Source organism: Lonchura striata, chromosome 5 (assembly GCF_050655825.1).
Source record: "Lonchura striata isolate lonStrDom1 chromosome 5, ASM5065582v1, whole genome shotgun sequence".
NCBI classification, from domain to species: domain Eukaryota; kingdom Metazoa; phylum Chordata; class Aves; order Passeriformes; family Estrildidae; genus Lonchura; species Lonchura striata.
Genome location: NC_140707.1, coordinates 66,155,771 through 66,176,559, shown reverse-complemented (window position 1 = coordinate 66,176,559; position 20,789 = coordinate 66,155,771). Strand labels below are relative to the sequence as shown.

The window sequence follows — 20,789 nt, the reverse complement described above, 5'->3', positions numbered from 1 at the left end:
TTTCTTTTTTCTTTTCTAGTGCTTCTGTGTGTTTTTCCCAATTGTACAACTTTGGCTTAATTTCTTTTTTGTATCTTTCAGTTGTGGAGATGCTCACCAAAGTCCTTGTGGATGTTTTAATTTTTTTGTATGTTTACTCCTCACTTAAAAACAGGGTATTGTATACCCTAAAATAGATCTGGTTGTAATACTTCGAAGGGAATTGCCTTGAAGCATCTGTAATACCTCATGGTATGGCACCACTGAAAGATGTATTTGGACCTACTAATGGAACTACTAACATTGTAGTTCTTTTTAATAGCCTGTATCATCTGTAAAAATAGCAATTTCAAACTGATTTTGTAATGAATTCTTTGTATGATGGTATAAAATTCCAGAAGATAAATATTTTCCTTACAGGCCAGACCAATCATATAAACCCACTTGGGTCGTTCTAAGGAAACCCACTGAAAATGGGAGTGAGGCTCCTCTACTTAGCTCAGTTGAATTATCTTGCTCTAACTTTGTCTAATACTCAAATAACTGTCCTGAATGCAACCTTCAGTGGGTTTTCAGAAGTTACAGACCTGGTGACCTATGGAAATATTTCATGTTATGTTGTTTTTTGTAAAATGAAACAGCAAATGGCATTTTCAATGTTACCCCTCCTAAGAAGATGTAATTCTGAACTTTCTCTTCCATGACTCTCCAACTCCGACAAGCTTGTGTGTTGTGGTTTGTTAAAAAATGTACATTTCTGTTCAAAATTGTTTGTCAGGCTCTCAGAAAATTAGAAGTAATTAAATAGAAAGTTGTACAGATTTGTGCCATTTCTGTACCCTCTCATCTCAAGATGGTGTGAGAAGCAGACAATTGTAATAACTTGCTGCTACTCCTTTCCAGCTAATTTGATCTTGTTCCTTAATTCTGACAGATTGTTTTTAATTTTCCCATCTGTTCCATAAAAAATCTCAAGTGATTGACTCCTAGGAAAAAATAATGTCTAATAGCTGAGCCATTTTTAATGAGTTGGTATGAGTTATTTAATGAGACGTGCTGAAGAAGGCAAGCCAAAGGAAAGATTGGGCCTGGGGTGGTGGATGTAAAGAAAGGTAAAGGGCAACCATCTGCTTCAGGAAGCTTCCACTCTTCATCAGCAGCTTTAGGCTGCTGCTCTCTCCAGTTTCAGGCAGGGCCCGTGGACAAAAAACAAAGGTTCAGCAGCAGTAATTCCTTTTCCTCTTTTATTTAGAGCAGTGTCTGCCCTCAGACAATACTGCTTTGGGGAGAGGAATGGTCATGCAAAAGAAAAAAAAAATCAAAGAATAAAAGAATAATATTTAAGTAATGTTAAAAATATTATGGTGTGTGGTTTAACTTCATTTCTTTCCAACAAACTCACAGATATTCCAGAAAGAACCCTAGTGCCAGTAAACAGAGTGAATGTTCTCCTCCAGCCTCTCTGAAGGCTAAAACCTTTTCTTTAAAATTGTCTGCAAATGGCATCTCCCAGGGCAGGAAGCCATCAATATGCAGTACAGGTCTTTGAGAATAGAAGCATGAATATAAATACTAACATCTGGACTTCTCCATTCTGTTTTGGCTTTTATATATTATTATAATAAACATTAACATTGTTTTTAATAATCATCAGATAGCATTTTCTTTGGCAGCTTGAGACTTCATTATTAAATCAAATAGTGAAAATAAATATACAGCTCTTTTACAAGGAAAGTTGAAAGTTTGACTCAACCCTGCAAATATGCCATTGTGAGTCTTATCCATTGTAGAATTCATAGAATAATGAATTAACGTCTCAATTGCATACAGTGAGGCAGAACAAATGAGAGAATGCTGCCATAGTAATGAGCAAAATACACACTTGTTTTCTCAGGTGGCAGTGGGCTACCAACTAAGGGGAAAAACTTCCGTCTGCATCTTCTTAAACTAGTAAATCTGAGAGTGTGTTAGGCAAGCAGAGAAATCAGTACTCTACACAACAAGAGCATATCCAAATACTCAGCCCATCAGGTGTCCCCTGACATGTACTGCAAGCAACCAAAGAACACTGAATGTAGCAGGTGAAGCTACTAGATTAAGTTTGTACAAAACTGAACTTGGATGGTATCTGTTTTGAAACCTGAGCTCAGCCAGTAGCTGCAGATAGGAGATGCTCTATGCTTTTACAGAATCACTGGCTCTGAATGAGACTAGACTGTGCCTGAGGTTTTGACTGTCCTAATTTGAGACTGGTATAAGGGGGAAAATGTTTTTAGTTGTAAGGATTTTTTGCTATCTAGCACCAGTGTTCTTAGACTGGAAGAGGGTGTGGTGGTGGTGTTCTTGTTAGCAAGAAGGAATTGATTGGTGCTTATTTTGCATGCCAGGAGACAAAAGGGACTTAATTTTGAGCAAAATTGTCATGGGCTTTGGGAACATGATCCATTATCTATCCCTCTAGATGGATTTTGGACAAGGACCTTGCTGTGTTGAGGCTTTAGTAATAAATTTTACATGTATTTATGAAGTTGAAATTAAATTCACAAGATTTAAGTTTAATAGTTCTGCATTAATCCTTCATAAAGCATTGATCTTTGGTGTTTTTTATCTTCCTCCTCAGTGTGTCAATCCTGATCTTTAATACTTCTCGGCAGTGCTTTGTTGTGGTGAAGCAGTTCCGCCCAGGTAATCCTCTCTTTTACATTTACTTTTGCTCTCTAGTGAAGCAAGCTTTTAAGGGTTTAGCAGTTAAAATTGGTGCATCTGTGGTGATAAAATCTTTGTTCTATATTCTGTTTCTTGGTATGATAGCCCATCCTTTTCAGTTAGTCAGAATTTCTAACCAGGGAAATTTCCATTACAGATGAAACGAATGATCAGGGTAGTCTTACATTCTGCTCTTGGGCTGGTTATTGTCCTTTTTTGGATGGAATTGCAAACAGCTCTACAATGATCGTGCAAGAAATTGCTTTAATTTGAAGTTCCTTCTTGACCTACTTGTACAGAAGCACAGTATTTTCCTTTTTGTTTTGTTTTGTCTTAAATATTATTTTTATTTGTACTGTCTCATTGTGCATTGTATAGTTGGGAATTTGAAATGAGGGAGATTCAGGAGTGTATGCTTTTTCACCAGTATGTGGACAACTTCATTTTACCAATTATTTTGAATTTAAGTTTATATACATTTTTTTCTGAGGTTTTGTATCAGTTATTTTAATTCATAGCAATATTTACTTCCTGGAAGTTAAAAACTAAATGTGTATTCACTGCATGTTAATTAAAAGAAAGGACAAGGTATTTCACTGACTGTTGCTAAGAGACCGTTTCAAGACTGCTCATGGTAGATTTCATAAAAAACTTTCTAGGATAGTGTCACACTGCCCTTTCTTCCTGACAGTGATCACAGCCTCTCCAGTGCTGTGCAGCAGTGTTACACTGAGAGTGCATCCTTCTCATCAAGTGCTAATTGACTTGTATAAAGTGTTTGGTTATTTGTTCATCACTAATCCACTGTCTTTTATTTGCCAGCAAATATATGGCTCCCCTAGCTCTTGCTCTCTTTGAGCAATCTTAGGGAGAAGCCTTCATATCTGTGCATGCACATATATATATATACACACACATGTATATATATGGACTGAGCAGCAACACATTCATTGCATTATCTCTATGAAAGTCTCAAATCAGCCCCAAAAGACTGGAGTTAAACCATTCCAGAGGCTGGTGCTGCTCCAACACCTGGTCCTGGGCCCAGTGGTCAGTCAGATATGCCACAGGACTTCAGTGATCTCAACAATGCCCTGCATTACTCACATCCCTATATTTATATTTATATTTATAGTTATAGTTATAGTTATAGTTAGTTATAGTTATAGTTATAGTTATAGTTATAGTTATAGTTATAGTTATAGTTATAGTTATAGTTATAGTTATGGTTATATTTATAGTTATAGTTATAGTTAGTTATAGTTATAGTTATAGTTATGGTTATGGTTACGGTTATGGTTATAGTTGTTATAGTTATATCTCCATTCCATGGCTAATGTCTGCCCTGGTGCCTGGTCCATGAAGCCAAGACAAAGGCTGAGGCTTTTCTCCTTGCCAGATCCCACCAGGGTCCCACCAGGAAGGTGATCACTCGTTGCTGTGAGGGAACAGCTCTGCAGGCACGTCCCCTGCACGTGTGCTGGTGCCAGGTGTGCTCACCTTTCCCTAGGCTGTGCTGGCAGGAGCAGCTTTTCCCACTGATGTCTGTGCTGCTTGTAAAGACACCCATGCCTCCCATTCTGTTTGGTAGCAGCAGCCCTTATGCAGCCACAACAGAATGGCTGCAGACAGGAGGCTTTGAGGAGCAGGGAGCTGAAGGAGTTCATGCTGACTCGAGGGTGGCAGAAGCACATGATCAGTGAGGCAAACAGTGTGCTCTGGGATTAGATCATCTTGAATGATCATGAAATCACACAGAGAGAAGAAAGATAAGCATGTATCTCTGTATATGTACCTCACTCATGACTAATTTGCAATGGGATTGGTCCATGCTTATTTTGGTAGGCAATTGACCACACATTTTCAAATACAATAAAATGATATGTTGCTAGGGTTGGGACCTATGAAAATGTTCTCTGGTTCATTAACTGTAAGGATAATGACCTTTCAATGGATTGTGATGTTTGTTTTTCCACTCACTTAAAATGAACAGTATCAAAGATTTGAATCATAAGCCGTATTCTGTTTCAGGAGGTACAAAACTCCAGTGCAGTCAGAAGTTTAGAGACAAGCCAGCGCCTTCCCAGACAGCCAAACCCCACTGGCTCCTTAGTCTGTACTCTTGTTTTCTTCTGTTTAGGGACAGCAAATAAGTCCCTGTATGTGTCCTACAAAGGCTGCTTTTAATAGCAGCAGTGATCTTATTTGCTCTGTTTGGTTGAACCATCTATCCTTTGTCCCACATTACAGAAAGGAAGGTGAGAACATCAATTCTACTGGAGTTTCCACTCTGAGTGGAAACTTTCTTACAGCCAAGTGCCTCCAGGGTAATTAGTCGAGATGTGGATTCCATCACTTCCTTGGGAAGCCTTTTCCAAAGCTGACAGCCCTTTCTGTTGTCATTGTCCCTGATGTGCAGGCAGAAGCTGCCCTGGCACAGGTTGGTTCCTCACCATGCTGCCGCTCATGGCCGTGTCCATCTGGTGATGGAGGAGACTGCCCAGCAATGGTGCAGGGGCAATTCCTGGCTGAGGAAGCGTCAGAAGACAAGGGAACAATGGACATGGGACAAGTGGGTGGGTGACTGTGCTGGGGCTTCTGGAATCTGCTTTCCAGCCTCTGTGGATTTGCAGTAAGATGACAATCTCTGGTGAGGAAGAGGAGGGTCACAGATTTCGCTCTGAAGAGTGTGCCTTAGTCAGTAGGTCACACATTGCTTTTCCATCCAGTTCTTCATCATCCAGTGCATCACTTGTGCAGTCAGTTTTGCACTTTCAAGAGAGTTATGGGAGATTCTCTGTTCCCTGACATTAGAAGGCAGTTTGGCTTTTCAGGCTTTTCTTATCTGTGAGTTGAGTTTGAACTTTTGCAAGCCAAGTGATAGTAAATTCATAATCAGACTCCTTGGTGAATGCTCTAATATTTAGGCTCTTACAGAAGTGGCTGGTACTGCTTCTTTTCTTCCTTATCTACAGAGAAAAACTGTTCCTGGGCTTGAAGTGTGGCCATATCACAGGACTTTGCTCTGAAGAGGACTGCTGAATTAGGTCCTTCTGGGAATGTAGGTTTTGATCTCCGTGGGGCCCAGTTGTGCTGAGGGAGAAGGAGAATGGCAGGTGTCTGATGGAATGACAGGATGGGTTTCAGGGATACAGAAGACTTTTAACACTTTCAAGTCACAGCTTCATATGTCTGTATCCCACACTCTTACCTGCATCCTGGTTTAGTGCCCAAAGCCTTTAATGGCATGCATGTGTTGTTCCTTTTTAAATTATTTGATATGGGTTTGTCAGTACTAAAAAAGAAATAAGGATTTCAGAGGATTTGGCTCGTCTCAGAGAAATCTTGGATGTGGTTGTCATTTATGATAATTTTCCTAGCTTTTAGAAGTTTTTGGAATAATGACAATAGACACCCTTCAAGGAGCTGTCCCTTAGAGCTGGCAGGGAGTATTTTTTTTCTGGCTTCATGCTGTGCTTTAAAAAAAAAAAAAAAGAGCTCTAACTCACGTCTCTCAAGTAAGAAATAGAAACTCCAATCCATACCTGTTTGAATCTCAAATACCTGGATACACCTAAGACTAGCAGCTTTGAAAGTTTTAACTTCTGGAGGAAGATTAGATTTTGGATATTGATCTGGACATCTCCCTTTCAAGTGCAGATCTTGCTATTCTGCACTTCTGAGGTGTCAAAATGAGCACTGCAGAAAGAGCCCAGGCACAGATTGCTGGGGTGTAGACTCTGCCTCAGAGACCAAGTGCTTAAGAAGTCACTGTGGTACTTCACTGTTATTCAGCAACATTTCTCCAGACACCTTTTTTTAAGAAATACCAAGCTACAGTATCTGGAAGGACAAAGCCTATTAAACCTGAGTTGTTATTTATCAATTCTGCAAGATTTAGAATGGGAAATAAAAGAGAAACTAATCTGAAAACCATGTTACGTGTATGTGAAGTATGTATGTAAAATATTTTAATGGAATAAAAATAGGTTCAAAGTTTAAAACAGTTTTATTCAGGGTGGTTTATAACACTCTCTTGGAAACCTTTCATGAAAAGCAAGGGGATAGACATAAGGAAATCTCAAGGAAAAACAAGTGGAATTATGCCTGTATATTAAAGTTACAATGATCTGAAGTTGTCTGTCAGTAGGGATTCTTTGTGTGTTGACATCCAGTCCTGCAGTTCTTAAGCAAAATTTCTTTTGACATCAGTGAGAGGTTTTGCTTAAATAAGGACTAAAATCTGACATTTGCACTTTATTGAGGAGTGCATTACAGTGGCAGCTGTTCGTAGATTAGTTCAAGAAGTCTTTTTCAGACTCTACAAGGAATCTGTGCAAGGAATTATATGTTCAAAAGAGGACTTTTTTTTTTTTCAAACAAACATACATGTTTTTCATAGCCTTTCTAAATAACAGCTGAGTTGACAGGCTGAAAGACTCATCATTGTGCACATGGTACTTTATGTGCAACCCAACTTCCCTGCAAGATAACTGCATAGTTTAAATTAAATCCCAATATCTGCATTGCCCAACTAATGGGAGTTGTGTGGTGCTTGTGGCACTTAGATTTCTTGGATGAACTAGCTTCCTTTTTCAATTTTTATTTATTTTAAGGTGTGCATGAATTCATTTCAGATGATGTAAGTAGAAACAAGAGTTTAAAGAATAATTTTACGGACATGGCAAGAGAACCTTTGTTCTTTAAAATTCCAATTCTGTGTGTCATTATTTTAACAGATAACACAGCTGAATTCCTTGTTACTCTCAAGTACTCTCATGGCTGTTAATTTCCAGGCAAAATTTGTCTACCACCCTTTTTTATATTTAATATGAAGAGACTAACATACTGCCTTTTGTTTCTTTTTCTTTTTTCTTCTGGGTTTTTTTTTTTTAAGCTGTTTACATGTGTGAAACTGAAAGGCATCATCCTCAAGTCTTTGAGAATCAGGATAAGGAGAGCTTCACTTCCCTGGAGAATCCCTTACCTGCTGTGGTTGGAGTGACCTATGAACTCTGTGCTGGCATTGTGGACAAGCCAGGCCTTTCTTTAGAAGAAATTGCTTGTGAAGAAGTCTTGGAAGAGTGTGGCTATCGTGTTTCCACTGCAGGCCTCAGGAGGATCACTTCTTACAGGTAAATAGCAGCAAGTTACAGCACTTAGCATTTTGTTGTTTCACAGATTGCTGAAGTGGCCTGAATGTTCCCTCTTGCCCTGTTTAAATGGAGTGTTGGAGGAATGTGGACATCTGAAGGTACAAGAAAGGTGTAATTTTTAGCAAGTGAGAGGAGTATTTACAGAAATGTAAGGAATTAGAATTATATAATCAATATTATAATTATGGGGTTTAATTCCCAGGAAGAATCATACTATTGTGACTTATTCCAAAAACAATTAGGACGGGAAAATGTTGTATTTGGCTCCTCAGAGTTTGGTACAACACAAGAAAACAGCCCATCTTTTCTATACTGGGTGTTTTCCATCTCTAATTCTTATTATTCAGATTAACAATAGAAACTGCCCAAGATACTCTCTCATTAGACTTTAACATGATTTTGCAGAAGCATGAGAACCTGTGGCACTAGATCTCTTCCTAATATTTGGTCTGTAATTAAAGCTTCTTTGAATTGGACAATAATTGAAGATTTTGCAGAGTTGATTGTCAAAATTATTACACTGTATTTTCACAGGGTTATAAATAGTTATTGAAATAGTTTTTAACATGTTTTAAAACATTTATTAGGAGTAAAGGGGAAAATTAATATGTAAGTGGAAAAATACAATGCGTGTGTTGGTGGAAAAAAACTCTGAAGAGAAACTTTGCACACAGCTTTAATCCTATTCTATCTCATTCCCAGCTTTTAGTATTGTTATCCAAAATGTATGTATGTTTGTATTTTACAGAGAAAGCAGCAGGTTTTTTACTTTCTTTATTTTACTTGACATCTCCATTGAACTAGGCGCTGTCATTGGTTTTTAATTTGGGAATTGAATACAAATCCACAGCTGTCAATCCTGGCAAATGTTATTTCCTGCTGGATTAACAAGCAGTGCTTCTGTTGAGGGGAGGGGGTGAATCACAGGAGCTGTCTTTTACAACTCATTGAAACCAGATTAAGGGTTTGTTGTACTGAAAGAAAAAGTGTCTTCCAGATTTATGAGCAAAAGCTGTCTATAGAATTTCATAGGTTGGGTGACACTGACAGGCTGCTGCATGCAGATATATACATATGTATGTGTACGTATATGTGCATACAAATGCAAAAGAGGAAAAGTAGAATACAATTCCTGTAGAAGGTTGTAGATTTAGTGCAGATGTTTGACTGAATGATTTTTATCTGCATAAAACTCTGTGTTTTGATGTTGATAAATGTGTTTCTATGTTACAGGTGGTTGTTAATTCAGGGGTTTTTTTTTTGGGTTTTTTTTTATTGCACTGAGTTGTGAAGAGTGTATACAATTTGGATTTTCTTTGTTGAGATCCTTGCAAAGAGCTCGTAATCCTCCATTGTCCATGTGGACACAGCTTTCTACCCATGGAGATCCATGCTGAAGTCAAAAGGGCCTGTACAATTTTTATAATTTTTACATTTTTAAATAATTATGAGGTTGACACCTCAAAGATGATATTTCACAGGGGTTTTTTTGTGATTTCCCATGCTCTATTATTAGGGTTTTATTCTATTATTCCTATTTGTAGTGTCCTGTTTTCCTCCAGCCAAGGATTGTGATATCTTTCTGATCCTTGGGGATTCAATGCAAAGACAGGAAGTAATTTGTTCATTTATAGTCTCCTAAGGACATTTTTTTCTGTAATGACTGCACTACATATAAGAATTCCTGGGCTTTTTCTAACTGTAGTAAGTTTTTCCAAGTGGTTTATGCTGCTGTTTCATGCTGTGACTGTCAATACAAAACACAGGCATAAAGCACTGCATTAATGCATATGCATGCCATTACAATTGCAATGCATCCTGCACTTCTACTCTTATCACCCATCCCAACAATCTGTGTAATAGCTGCTCTGCATTATTTATTGATCCAGTGCCTCAGGTCAGAGTTTTGGGTGGCTCTCTCTAGATGGCTCCTCTTGCAAAGATCAGCCTCAGCTAGACTGGCACCAGTTGTGACAAATGTGCATCTGTTCTTTCTCTCAAATCGGATCATTCCGTGGCCTCTCTTGGAGGGTTTTGGCATTCTGTCTGGAGTGTCTTGCCTGTCTGTACCAAAAGCAACTTTCCCTTCATATCTTGCCTAAATTTCCCTTTCTTTACTTCAACACTGACACTTAATACTCTGTCCCCAGTGGACATGAAGTACTTCTGCTCCTTCCACCTCCTTGTTAAAGCATGTTCCCTTTATTTTATTTTTGCCTGTGCAAAACTATTTTAGTTGATTTAGTCTGTATTTTCAGATCATATTTTCTAGATATCTGATCATTCCTTCTGCTGTCCTCTGCCTTCTCTCCATCTGGTCTGCACACTTCTTAAAAATCAAGTGCCCAAAGTGAAGCACAGTACTTTAGTGGGGGCTTTCCTGGATAGAGTGGAAGCATTATCTCCCCTAGTCTCACAGATCATTCTTTATACACTGCAGTTTGTTGTTTGCCTTTTTTGCAGAGGCATTACATTATTGATGCAATTTATCTTCCACAATGCCTCCCTGTCTCAAAACTAGGATTTGAACCTGATGATCCTTGTGGGTCCCTTCCAGCTCAGAATATTCCATGATTCTGCGTTGTCATTCACCTCCTGTCCATATTCTGTGTCATCACAGCCTTTTATCTGAAAGCAGGGAGTTGTATTCCTAATGACACCCCTTGCTGGAATCATGGTCATCAGAAGGGAAGTGCCTGACTGAAATAAAAGCAGGAGTTGAGCTAGACCTGACAGAAGGGCATGAAGAGCCAAAGACACATCAAATGGAAAGGGAGAAATGGTTTTGGCTAGGGAGGTCAATATATTTCTATGCCTAATGGATTAAGGAAGATGGAGCATGGACAATCCATAGGGAGAACTTACACTATGGGGAAAACATGAATATGAAAACCTTGAGTGGAAAAAGAGGAAGAAGAGATGGAGAAAAAATGCAGAAAAATCATAGGCTGATAACTAAATGGACCTGGGGAAAGTACATTCTTTGTGGTAGAGAAGAATTCTCTAAGGAAAAGAGGAAAGTATTGAGACTGTATTTAACTTTGCTCTGTCCTCTGTTTTATAACTGTATAGGTTAGAGATAATCTGAAGGTAGCAGGGATTTTCCTCATTTATTATCAGGGCCTGTAGCAGTGGTTTTGTGGGATTTTTTTTTAGTGCTTCTCAGCTAATCTGGAAAGTATGACCCCAGTACTGCCACAGGTAATTCATAAACATGGAGTTAAGCCACTGGACCCCTTATTAAGCTCTGTCAAAGCTCCAGTGATTTAATACTCATCACATAGAAGTCAGACAGTGAATTAAGCAGATCTCACACTTAATTACCTTGAATTATCCACAGAGGAGCTGTGGAGTCAGTGAGGGATCAGGAAAGAAGCCAGGAGTTGGGGAATTTGCACCATTTGAGAAAGAGTCTTTGGAACAAATTGTTCCAGCAGCAGGAGGACAGTATGGTGTGGTGAGGGAAGGAGGCTGGGTTGGGGGCAGATAACAAGAAACACAGACATATTTAGAGGAACTTGACTGGAGAGGACAGAGTAATCACACTTTGAAAGTCAGAAATATCTGTTCCTATTATAGAAAAATGCCCGACAGGAGATGAATTAAAATGCAGATGGTTCATGTTGCTGTGTAGACAGAGGAGAGATCATTCCGATAAGAATCTGCATTGTTTGTAGCCTGTGTGGTGAGTTTAGTATCATCACTCCACAATTTTCTACATTTGTGCTTGGGATTCAGTAACTTCCTTTTGGTATTGAAAAAGTGTTGGTTTAAATTATGGCTGCAGCTAATTTACTTTCGGAGACTTCCAGGAAGTTTTGGTGGCTGCTGTTGTCTTGAATTCTTGTCAGTTGTATGTATGGCATCAGTCCAAAATAGCATAGGTGGTTGATGTGAGGGGTATAAAGGAATTACCTGGTTCAATAATAAAACAACAAAATAAAGCTAATCCAGTTGTAGTATAATTATAAATTGAGGGTTCATGAAGGTTGAAGGTTGCAGTTAAATTCAACATTTTTAAAAGCTCTGAAAGAAATCTGTGAGCTTCCTTTAATGTTTGGGGTTTTTTTCACAAATGCAAAATTTTTTAAGTGAACGTCTTACTTTGGACTTACTTGTACCAGATATAACAATTTTCTTTCTGTCATGGTATCCCAGCAGTTTTCTGATAGAATCCCATGTGCTGAAATTCAGCTGTGAGTTAATTTCTTAGGTTGAAGTGCTTCCAGCTATCTGCCCTGCCTTGAGGTGTTTCCTTCCAAGACAAGGGCAGGGAAATAAGTTGTTGTTGTTGTTGTTATTGTTCTCCTTGATGTTATTGTTGCTATTGCAAAGTATTTTCTTTTAGTTCTTGAAAATGTTGGTTGTCCTGAAGAATATTTATAAAATTAATTGGACTTCAGTAGCACCTCGGAACGTCAGGGTAGAGTTGAACCAGAGCTTCTAGTTCAGCTTCCTTTTCCCTTCATTACATCTTTATTTTCTCCCAGGGGCTGTAAAATACTCTTGCCTCTGACCTGGATACAATAGGAGCTGTAGGTTTTCAGCCTCACTGCAAAGAAATCAGATGGATTAGTTTAAAGGACTGACTATATTAAAATAGGTACTTACTTTAATCTTCCTACATTTGATTTTTGTTTCCAAAGTGTACAAGAAGAGCATTCAGAGAATTAATATTGGATGTTCCAATTACTGTGCCATGGCTTTTAGCCTCTGTGCAATGAGGTAAAAATGGTTTGTATTCACAGGTTTTTATGTAGAAGGAATAAAAGCCCTGAAAATGTTAGAGTGCATTATAATTAGAAAGATCACCTGCTAGTACACCTGTTGGGTGATGGCATAATGTAATATAATTTTATGTTAATTACTTCTGTGCTTTTTTGCCTGCACCTGCTGCTTATAATGTCAGAACTGTTCAAAGGTCCTAAGAAGTGACAATAGGAGCTGCATGTCACTGATCATCAGTTTACATGTTGCATGCCTAAGTGGGTCTTGATTTAAGCATGAATAACAGAGATTTGTGTCACATTTATTTGTAAACATGAATTATGTATTCACTCTATACCCAAATTTTGCATCCAGATGGCTTATGTCTTAGAAAAAGATATATTGCTTTCAGGAATTTGGACATTAACTATGTAAGATTAAAACCAAAAAAAGAGATATATTTCTGTGTTGATAAGAATGTTGATTGTGTATAGATTTTGTATTTGTTTAATATTAACACATTAAAGAAATTTAGCTTTTAATTGCTGTCTATCAGAAATCTGAACTAAAGTAATAAGTCTTCACAAGGATAAACCAATTTATTTGTTCCCCATGTTGCAGCAGAGTATAAAATATTGTTTACATTCTCATACATGCTTGTTTCTTCAAATTAAAAATATAATATTTACAAATGTGATACTTATTAATGAGATGCTTGGTTGGCATAGGTGAGCACCCAGACACGAGGAAAAGGCAAAGCTAATTTGAACCAGAAGCTTTGAATTTTGGCCCTGATTGCCAACATGTTTGTACATGGACATGCAGACGTGTGCACACTCATTGTGAAGCAAAAGCTCAAGGAATGTTGGCAAACTCAGTCTCACTTGTGGCTTCAGACACTACTAAACCTTTTCTTTTAAGCTATAAGATACCGTTTCCCATTTCTGATAAAAAATGTATGCACTGTGTTTTTATGCTCATGAACTTGGGACAAGTGAGAAGTCCCATTTTGTGAGCTCGATTTCGAGCGCCGTATTTCCTCGTGCATTTGATAAAAGGGAACAGTTAAACAAAGGCTTTGTGGTAGCTGCTATGGCCGTGTTTCAAAAACAGATTGGAGTGACAATCTGCCTCCTGTGTTTCCCCTGGTCTGAGGAGGAAGTAGATGGAAATACTGTAATTACAGCCTCGTGCTGCCTGCCAGTCCCACTCCTGGGCAGGAGGTGAGAAGTGCTTCCAGTCACTCTACAGAAGTTTCTTCTCTGGTGTTGCCCAGGGCTTTAAAAGCCATAGCATGATTTAATCTCACTATTTGAGTGTTTTATTCAAAATGAAATATGGGAAGGCAGCATACAATCTTGTTTTGATGTGTTAAACTTATATATAAGTTACTGTTGTGATGAAAACCATACGACTTTGGTATCCTTGCTTTGACATGCTTACATTCCTAGACTTGCTGTTGTCAAAGGTAATGGAGGTTTCTAACTCTCTGAAGCAACGCAGAAAGTTTAGTGCTAATAGAGTTTTGGGGTTTAAAATCTCTCTCTTGAAATTACATGGCTTGTGAGCTTAAGCCCTAATGACTTGACAAGGAGTATTTGTGAGCCCTGTAGCTGTTTACTGGAAAGACCATCAGCTCTTGGAGGAAACCCATCCTCAGGATGAAGAGGCAACAAAACTGAGCTGTGTTTTGTGTAGATCATTTGCCTTTGTCCCCCAGTGGCAAATCAGTCAAGCCCTGTGCAGACACATCAGAATACAGCTGGAACAGTCAGCTGAGGTCAAGCCAGGCTTAGTAGGTCTGGGTCAGTGTGAGCCATGACGTGCTGGGTTTGGGCAGCATGCTGCTAAACCCTGGGCTCACACCAAAGCCTGAAGTCTCACCATGGGCTGGTGCTGAGTTCAGACCTGCTCACCCTCCCCCCAGCCAAGCTTCTCTTGTCCCAGGAAGGCACCTTTATCAGGAAGGTGGCTTTCCCAGGCTGAAACTCATCACTTGCAGTTCGGGTGTGCTGACCCCTGTGATTTTCACAGCTAATGAATATAGCTGTTAATAGGTGACTCATTTTAGACCATGGCAAAAGTGTTTTATTCATAGTGGGAAATACTGGGGTAAGGAAAAGTATATGCCACATATGTGGGATAGAAGAAGACAGTAGCAGAAAGTGGCGTATAAATAGGACTAAAAGCACATCAAAATTCCTTAAGCAGCACACTCAGAAAATGCAGGTAATTCTGCAAAAGCAGAGAAAATTCCTAGTGACAGATAAACCTGAAAGCACACTGCAAACATAATATTTCCTATAGCCTATTCACCAGTCAGACCCACTTTCTTCCTCTCTGCTTTCTTCCAGTGCCCAAAATCACTGAAATGTACAATGTTTTGCAAGGTTATATGGAAAAATGCTTTATTACTTCTACCTGAAAAGAGTCAAAGCAACAAATTTAACTTCTGATTTCTATAAAAGCCAAAGGTACTAAGACAGATAAAATGTGAATAGCATTGATTTTTTTGTGCAATTTTCTAAGGACAAGCAGGGTACATTAGCAGTGTGGAAATGTTGTGAAAGACAGCAGTAAGCAATACTGAAGAATATTTAATTTAGTAAAGGGCAGTCCATGCGGATCTATGCAAAAATGATCAACTGGCAGTGTAAGCCAGAGCATTTAGAGAATAAAATAGCAAGTGAAAAAAGGTAAGATATTTGCCTCTTTTAAGAATTCAAGTATATTTCTATGTCTTTGAACTTCTTTCTGAAACCATTGAAACAGTCTTTTAGAATCAGAGACTAATGGAATGTGCTGAGTTGGAAGGGACCCACAAGGATCATCAGGTACAGCTCCTGACTGCACAGGACACTCCCAAGGGCCACACCCTGTGCCTGAGAGTGTTGTCCAAAGGCTTCTTGAGCTCTGTCAGCCTTGGTGCTGTGACCACTGCCCTGGGGGAGCCTGTTCCACTGCCCAAACACCCTCTGGCTGAAGAACCTTTCTCTAATATCCAACCTAAACCTCTCCTGACTCAGCTCCTCGGGTCCTGCTGCTGGCCACAGGAGTGAAGGGATGGCTGCCTGTGCCTCTGCTGCACCCCCTGAGGATGCTGAAGGCAGAATCCAGCACTTGCTCTTGTTAAACTCCATGTGGTTGGTGATTGCCCCTCTCCTAATTCATTGAGGTCTCTCTACAAGGCTTCTCTGCCCTTGAAGGAGTCAACAGCTCCTCCCAGTTCAGTATCATCAAATTGGAAATAACTGTCAACTCCCTTGAGGGACACAAGACAACAAATTAAAGGAGTGAATATATTTATAAATAACATCCTGCAACAGTCTGCAAAGTAGCCATATAAATAGTGAAGGGATTCTAGGTAGGCTTAGAAATGTTCGATTTTGGTGGTTTGGGAAGGAAAGAGTAGAATAGAATGTAAAAAGTATTAATACCAGCATTCTTTAGTTTTATTTATAGCTCACTTGGAAGTTTTTATTTTGTTATAACTAATATCTTGTGGCAAAAATGCACCAGAGAAGAGATAGTTAGATAATCAAGTAAGAGAAAATGATCATGTGGGTATGTCCTGCCTTGAATATGTATTGTTAGAAATGTTTGTTCGTTTCGGTGGTTAATTATATGCCAATAGATGTGAAGAAATACCATAACTTTGGGCATCATAACAAAGGAAAGACCTTGATTTCCAGGACTTTCATCTTTTCAAGTATTTTAAGTGTAGTAGCTACTCTTCATATATTTAGTTCATAACAAGGGAATATCATGTGAATAAGTACAAAGAAATTACACCATATGGAAATCAATCCTGCTACTTGAGTTGTGGTGGCAAGAGCCTGAGTCTTACAGTGTAGCACCTTGGAAATTGGTTTTCCTTTAGAAAAAAGATGTGTGGAAGTGAACTGCTTTCCACAGCTTTAGCTATTTCATAAGGAAATGGTCACAGGTGCTATAGAAGGAGATTATGCTGTAAATAATCAAGTCAGAATGTTCTTATAGAAGTACTTCTTGTATAAATTTTCTGGTTTTGTATATAACCTTTATATAATATCAAGTGGACATGGAAATACTCGGGTTAGGATCATTTTAATTCTCCAGGTGGGGCACCCCAGAGGAAGGTGTCAGACTTGATACTCATCATAAATAACAGGACATTAAATATATTATACACAGTCCCGTGTTTCTTCATGGCAACCAGAAAACTGCATTCTTTGCAAATTTTTCAGATCAAAAAGCCCAGTCCTAACACTGGGATAAAGTGATGAGCACAGAATGAAACAGGTCCAATATCAACCTTCAGAGTTCCTGAAAATGCCAAAGATGGTCAAGTTTCTTTTCATAGGAATGATCCTGGAGGCACGGTGACACATCTTGTCCAAAGTCACAGAATGCATCAGAAGTAATTTTAGGAAAATAATTCACTGATTCGCTGCCTATTCAGTATTTTTTTAAAGTGTATATTGATATAAGAAATCAATTTCAATAGTCACTATTAGAAACCAACTTCTGTAGTCACTACTAACTATCCAAACAAAATAATTGCCAGTGTTCTTAGAAAACTGAGAGACAAATGATTAATTCCTGCTATGGGGTGTGATGTGTGCTGGATTAACTGAAAGATTTAGTTGACTAATGGTTGGGTAAATCTGGATATACCCTCTGAGATCATAACACTGCTACAAATCTGAGAATCCTCTGTATGTGTAATAATATGGAAGCTAATTTTTCATCTTGCCCTAATGCCTCATTCATAGTTTCAGTGAACTTTGGATCCAGATTTAATGTGAAAAGTCGCTTGTAATCATGTGAAATGAAGAAATTGCAATTACAATGTGAATATTTTCTTGGAAGGACTAAATGAGTGGATTATCTACTTATCCCTTATTTAATAATACCTAAATTAAATAGTCCTAAGGAAATAGAGGATTAACAAATAAGAAGTATAATACACAGCAAGCAGTCTAGCTGAAGAAAGACTACATAATCTAAAATATCCTCAGCTAAATCCACTGCAGCAAATTTAGCAGGGAGACTGAATTACTTTGGACATGTGCGTGCTTACAGTGGTCCATTTGGGTCAAGGCTAAAGTTCAGGAAGGATAGAGAGCGAGTCTCAGACTGCCTTTCCCTTCTCTACCTATCCAGTCCATGAGTGGAGGACTCCAGCTGTGAATGGACATAATCTTCTTAAGAGTAAAGAATCTAAATATTTGTGTAAAAACAAGCAAACAAATGTAGCACGACAGCACACAGATACACTGGGGAGCTTCTTCCTGTTGTTTGTGCATCTCTGTGAGTCATCCTGCAGATTGCTCTCCCTGAGGTCAGCTGGAAGAACTTCTCTTGACTTCAGTGTGTGTAGGAAAACAATTCACCAGTACAAAATCTTCCTTCTTTATTTTCACCCAAATTCACATATTTCCAAAGAATATATTTGAAAATGGATTTATTTTATATGGAACTGTATTCAAAACTGTTGATATTTCTGCATAAAAGTTGCAATCAATTTTTCAGTGTCTCACACATTAAGGACCCAAGTTTCCATTCCTAGCTCCTTGCAGCCTTTTTTCTATCTAAACCAGAGTTTCCTCTCTGCTTTTTTCCAGGTCTGGAGTTGGTTTGACAGGTTCTAGGCAGACTTTGTTCTATGCAGAAGTAAACGACCAGATGAGAACCAGTGAAGGAGGTGGCCAGCCTGAAGAAGGAGAGCTGATTGAAGTTGTGGAAATACCTTTAGGAGAATCCATGAAGTTCGCTTATGATGAAACTTTCCCAAAGACAATGGGTGTCATCTTCAGCTTCATGTGGTTCCACAACAACATAGCACCTAACCTACCCAAAAAGTAAAGCCCCATGATTTTAAGGAAAGCTTTTCTGCTGGTGCTGTGCATGCAGAAAACTGCAAATCTGCCTGCCTCAATCAACTCAACTTCTCACATGACAAATTTTTCTTTAAATAAATTTGGATGTAAAATGTGAATTAAAATCTTCACACAGTTTCCATTATTAGCAAAACACTAACTGGCTGCACTGGGGCCAGGATTTGCCTTGGAGAGGCAAATGGTGATTTTTGTGCAAAGGTTAAGTGAATGTGTTCAGTTTGTCCAGTTTTCCTTTCTCACAGCACTGCTTTGAGGAGCTGCCCAAGCCCTCAGCACAGCTGTCTCAGGAGCCTCTCACCGTGTTGTACATACTGACAGCTGTGCATTCATTGCCAGTTTTATTTTTTTTAAGAAATCAGCAAACCTTAATAGTCACAGATACTTAACAATGTTCCTGAGTTCAGCACTGTTTTAGGGAGCAGCTTTTTCTGTGGTGTGTGGCTCCTGTGCAGAGGAGGAGTTTGCATTTCTGAACATGCAAACCTTTATTTCATAAGCAAACAGGTCTGTAAATCCTGCTAACGTGTCACTTTGACAATGGAGCAGCTGTAAGATTATGTGCTCCTGTTTGTTCCCATCACAATGCTGGGCAGCAGTGATGGTGATGGAGGGGTGAAGGATGGGGGCTTCTGCTGGAACACATGCTTCTTTCTTTGCTTTTGGGGCAATTGTTGATAAATTAGATCAAACTTTGTCCTCTAGAGCGGGACCAGAGAGGCCAAATTCTTTTAATTTGACTATGAGGTGATTAACTCAAGTGATTTCTCTGAGGTTTGCTGTGATCTCAATTTACTTACCACCCAAATGGGAGGAATGGGACTTACCCTTCAGATAACACTTCTTGGAGTCTAATGATTGGAAGTGCTTTATTGTGATTTTATCATGATTTGTGCAGTTTACATGAAAGCCTATGCAACCTGCACAGATGTACTGAGGAATGTCTTTTAAAATCAACGTCTTGATTTAATAATTTGATTTAATTTGGTTTAATAAAGTGGTCTAATTAGAACATATAGTACATGTTCTATCAGTGTAGTTTGGATGTGGACTGTTTGTCTTGTGAAACTGTTAAGAGCATGAATGAAACAGAATCAAGTCTGGCAATTTAATTATGCACTGGGTTATGTTATCCACTGACTTAATCAACAAGCCCATATTATGAATGCCTCCAGGGGTACTGAGGTGCTAAGTGTGTTTAGAAGAGAACTGCAAATATGCAAACTTGAATTTAACAGCTGAAATAAATGCAGCAGAGGTGTCTGATGGTGTCCAGTGGCTGATTTTAAATCACTGCTTATCTCAATAGGTGTATAAATAAAAAAGTTGGTTTTTTTTAAATGAGCTTTTAGAATTGCTGCTTGCTGGTTCTCCTCATGACAGGGAGGAAAGGTCCTTGGAAAGCCAGGGAAGAAGGATCAGCCTCTGTCTGTGGAGTCAGGCTATTTGTGGAAGTTCAGACACAGCTGTGTTGAGCTGGGCCTGGTCCATGGTGAGTCAAGGGCTGAGTTATTGTGAGAAGCAAATAAATTCTGTCTGTCTGATGTATTTACATTGGAAGGTGTTTCAAGGTGGGGTCTCCACTGCTCTGTCTAGTACAGTGTGTCCTGATTGCTGCTGAGGCCTTTATGAACTACTACAGTCCACAGAATAAATAATGCCTTTTATTCCAGGCTGTAGTAACCAAAGTTTCTGTTTGATTCCACTAAAATTACTGGTCACACAGCAGCTTGTACACATACATGTCAAAAGCCTTTTTTCTGTATAATGCAGAAATAGGGAAAAATAAAATATTTTGCCCCTCCAAGGCGCTGTGACTGTGCCTCTTAATGTACCAAACCTCACCAGGGGCAGTGCCAGGCTTGCCAAAACCTGGCCCCAGCTCCTGCTGGTCAGCAGGAGGCTGTTCCCCATCGCTCACCAGCGTGCTGGGGCTCGCAGGAGGCGTCTGCCGGGGCCATCAGGGTGACACCGAGGAGCCACCGAGGAGCCATCGCCACCAGAGCAGCAGCCGAGGCTTCCCAGGGCTGGGGAGAGAGCTGGAGGTCACCCTGTGGGAAGAGGGGGACATGTGGCAGCGTGGGGGGGTGTGGGGAGGAAGCCACAGGGGTGACAGGGCGGCATCAGTGCCCCGAGGTGACCCCACCAACACAGCCTACAGGCTCGGAGTGCTTTGGCACTCGGTGCTGTGGGTAGGGGTGATGGAGGGCAGTGGTGTGAGCCGAGCATTCCCTCAGCACTCCTCCGTGATGGAGGCAGCCAGACAAGCAGCATTGTCCCCACGCCCAGGCTGCTCCTCCCCAGGGGTCTACTGGGCACACACCCCAGTGGCTCTGAAGCTTTACACCCCAAGGGATGCTGG

The 20,789-nt window shown here is 39.5% G+C and overlaps 1 protein-coding gene across 1 annotated transcript in view; it reads left to right on the top strand.

Moving 5' to 3' along the window:
* The window catches only part of NUDT14 (nudix hydrolase 14), a 58,425-nt gene extending 38,735 nt beyond the window's left edge, over positions 1 to 19,690 (top strand). The window contains exons 3-5 of the mRNA XM_021554491.4: positions 2,600 to 2,664; positions 7,583 to 7,820; positions 18,155 to 19,690. Of these exons, the coding sequence (XP_021410166.2) occupies positions 2,600 to 2,664; positions 7,583 to 7,820; positions 18,155 to 18,395 (544 nt within the window). The 3' untranslated portion in view covers positions 18,396 to 19,690. The remainder of the gene's footprint in view (positions 1 to 2,599; positions 2,665 to 7,582; positions 7,821 to 18,154) is intronic.
* Positions 19,691 to 20,789: the final 1,099 nt, after the last annotated feature.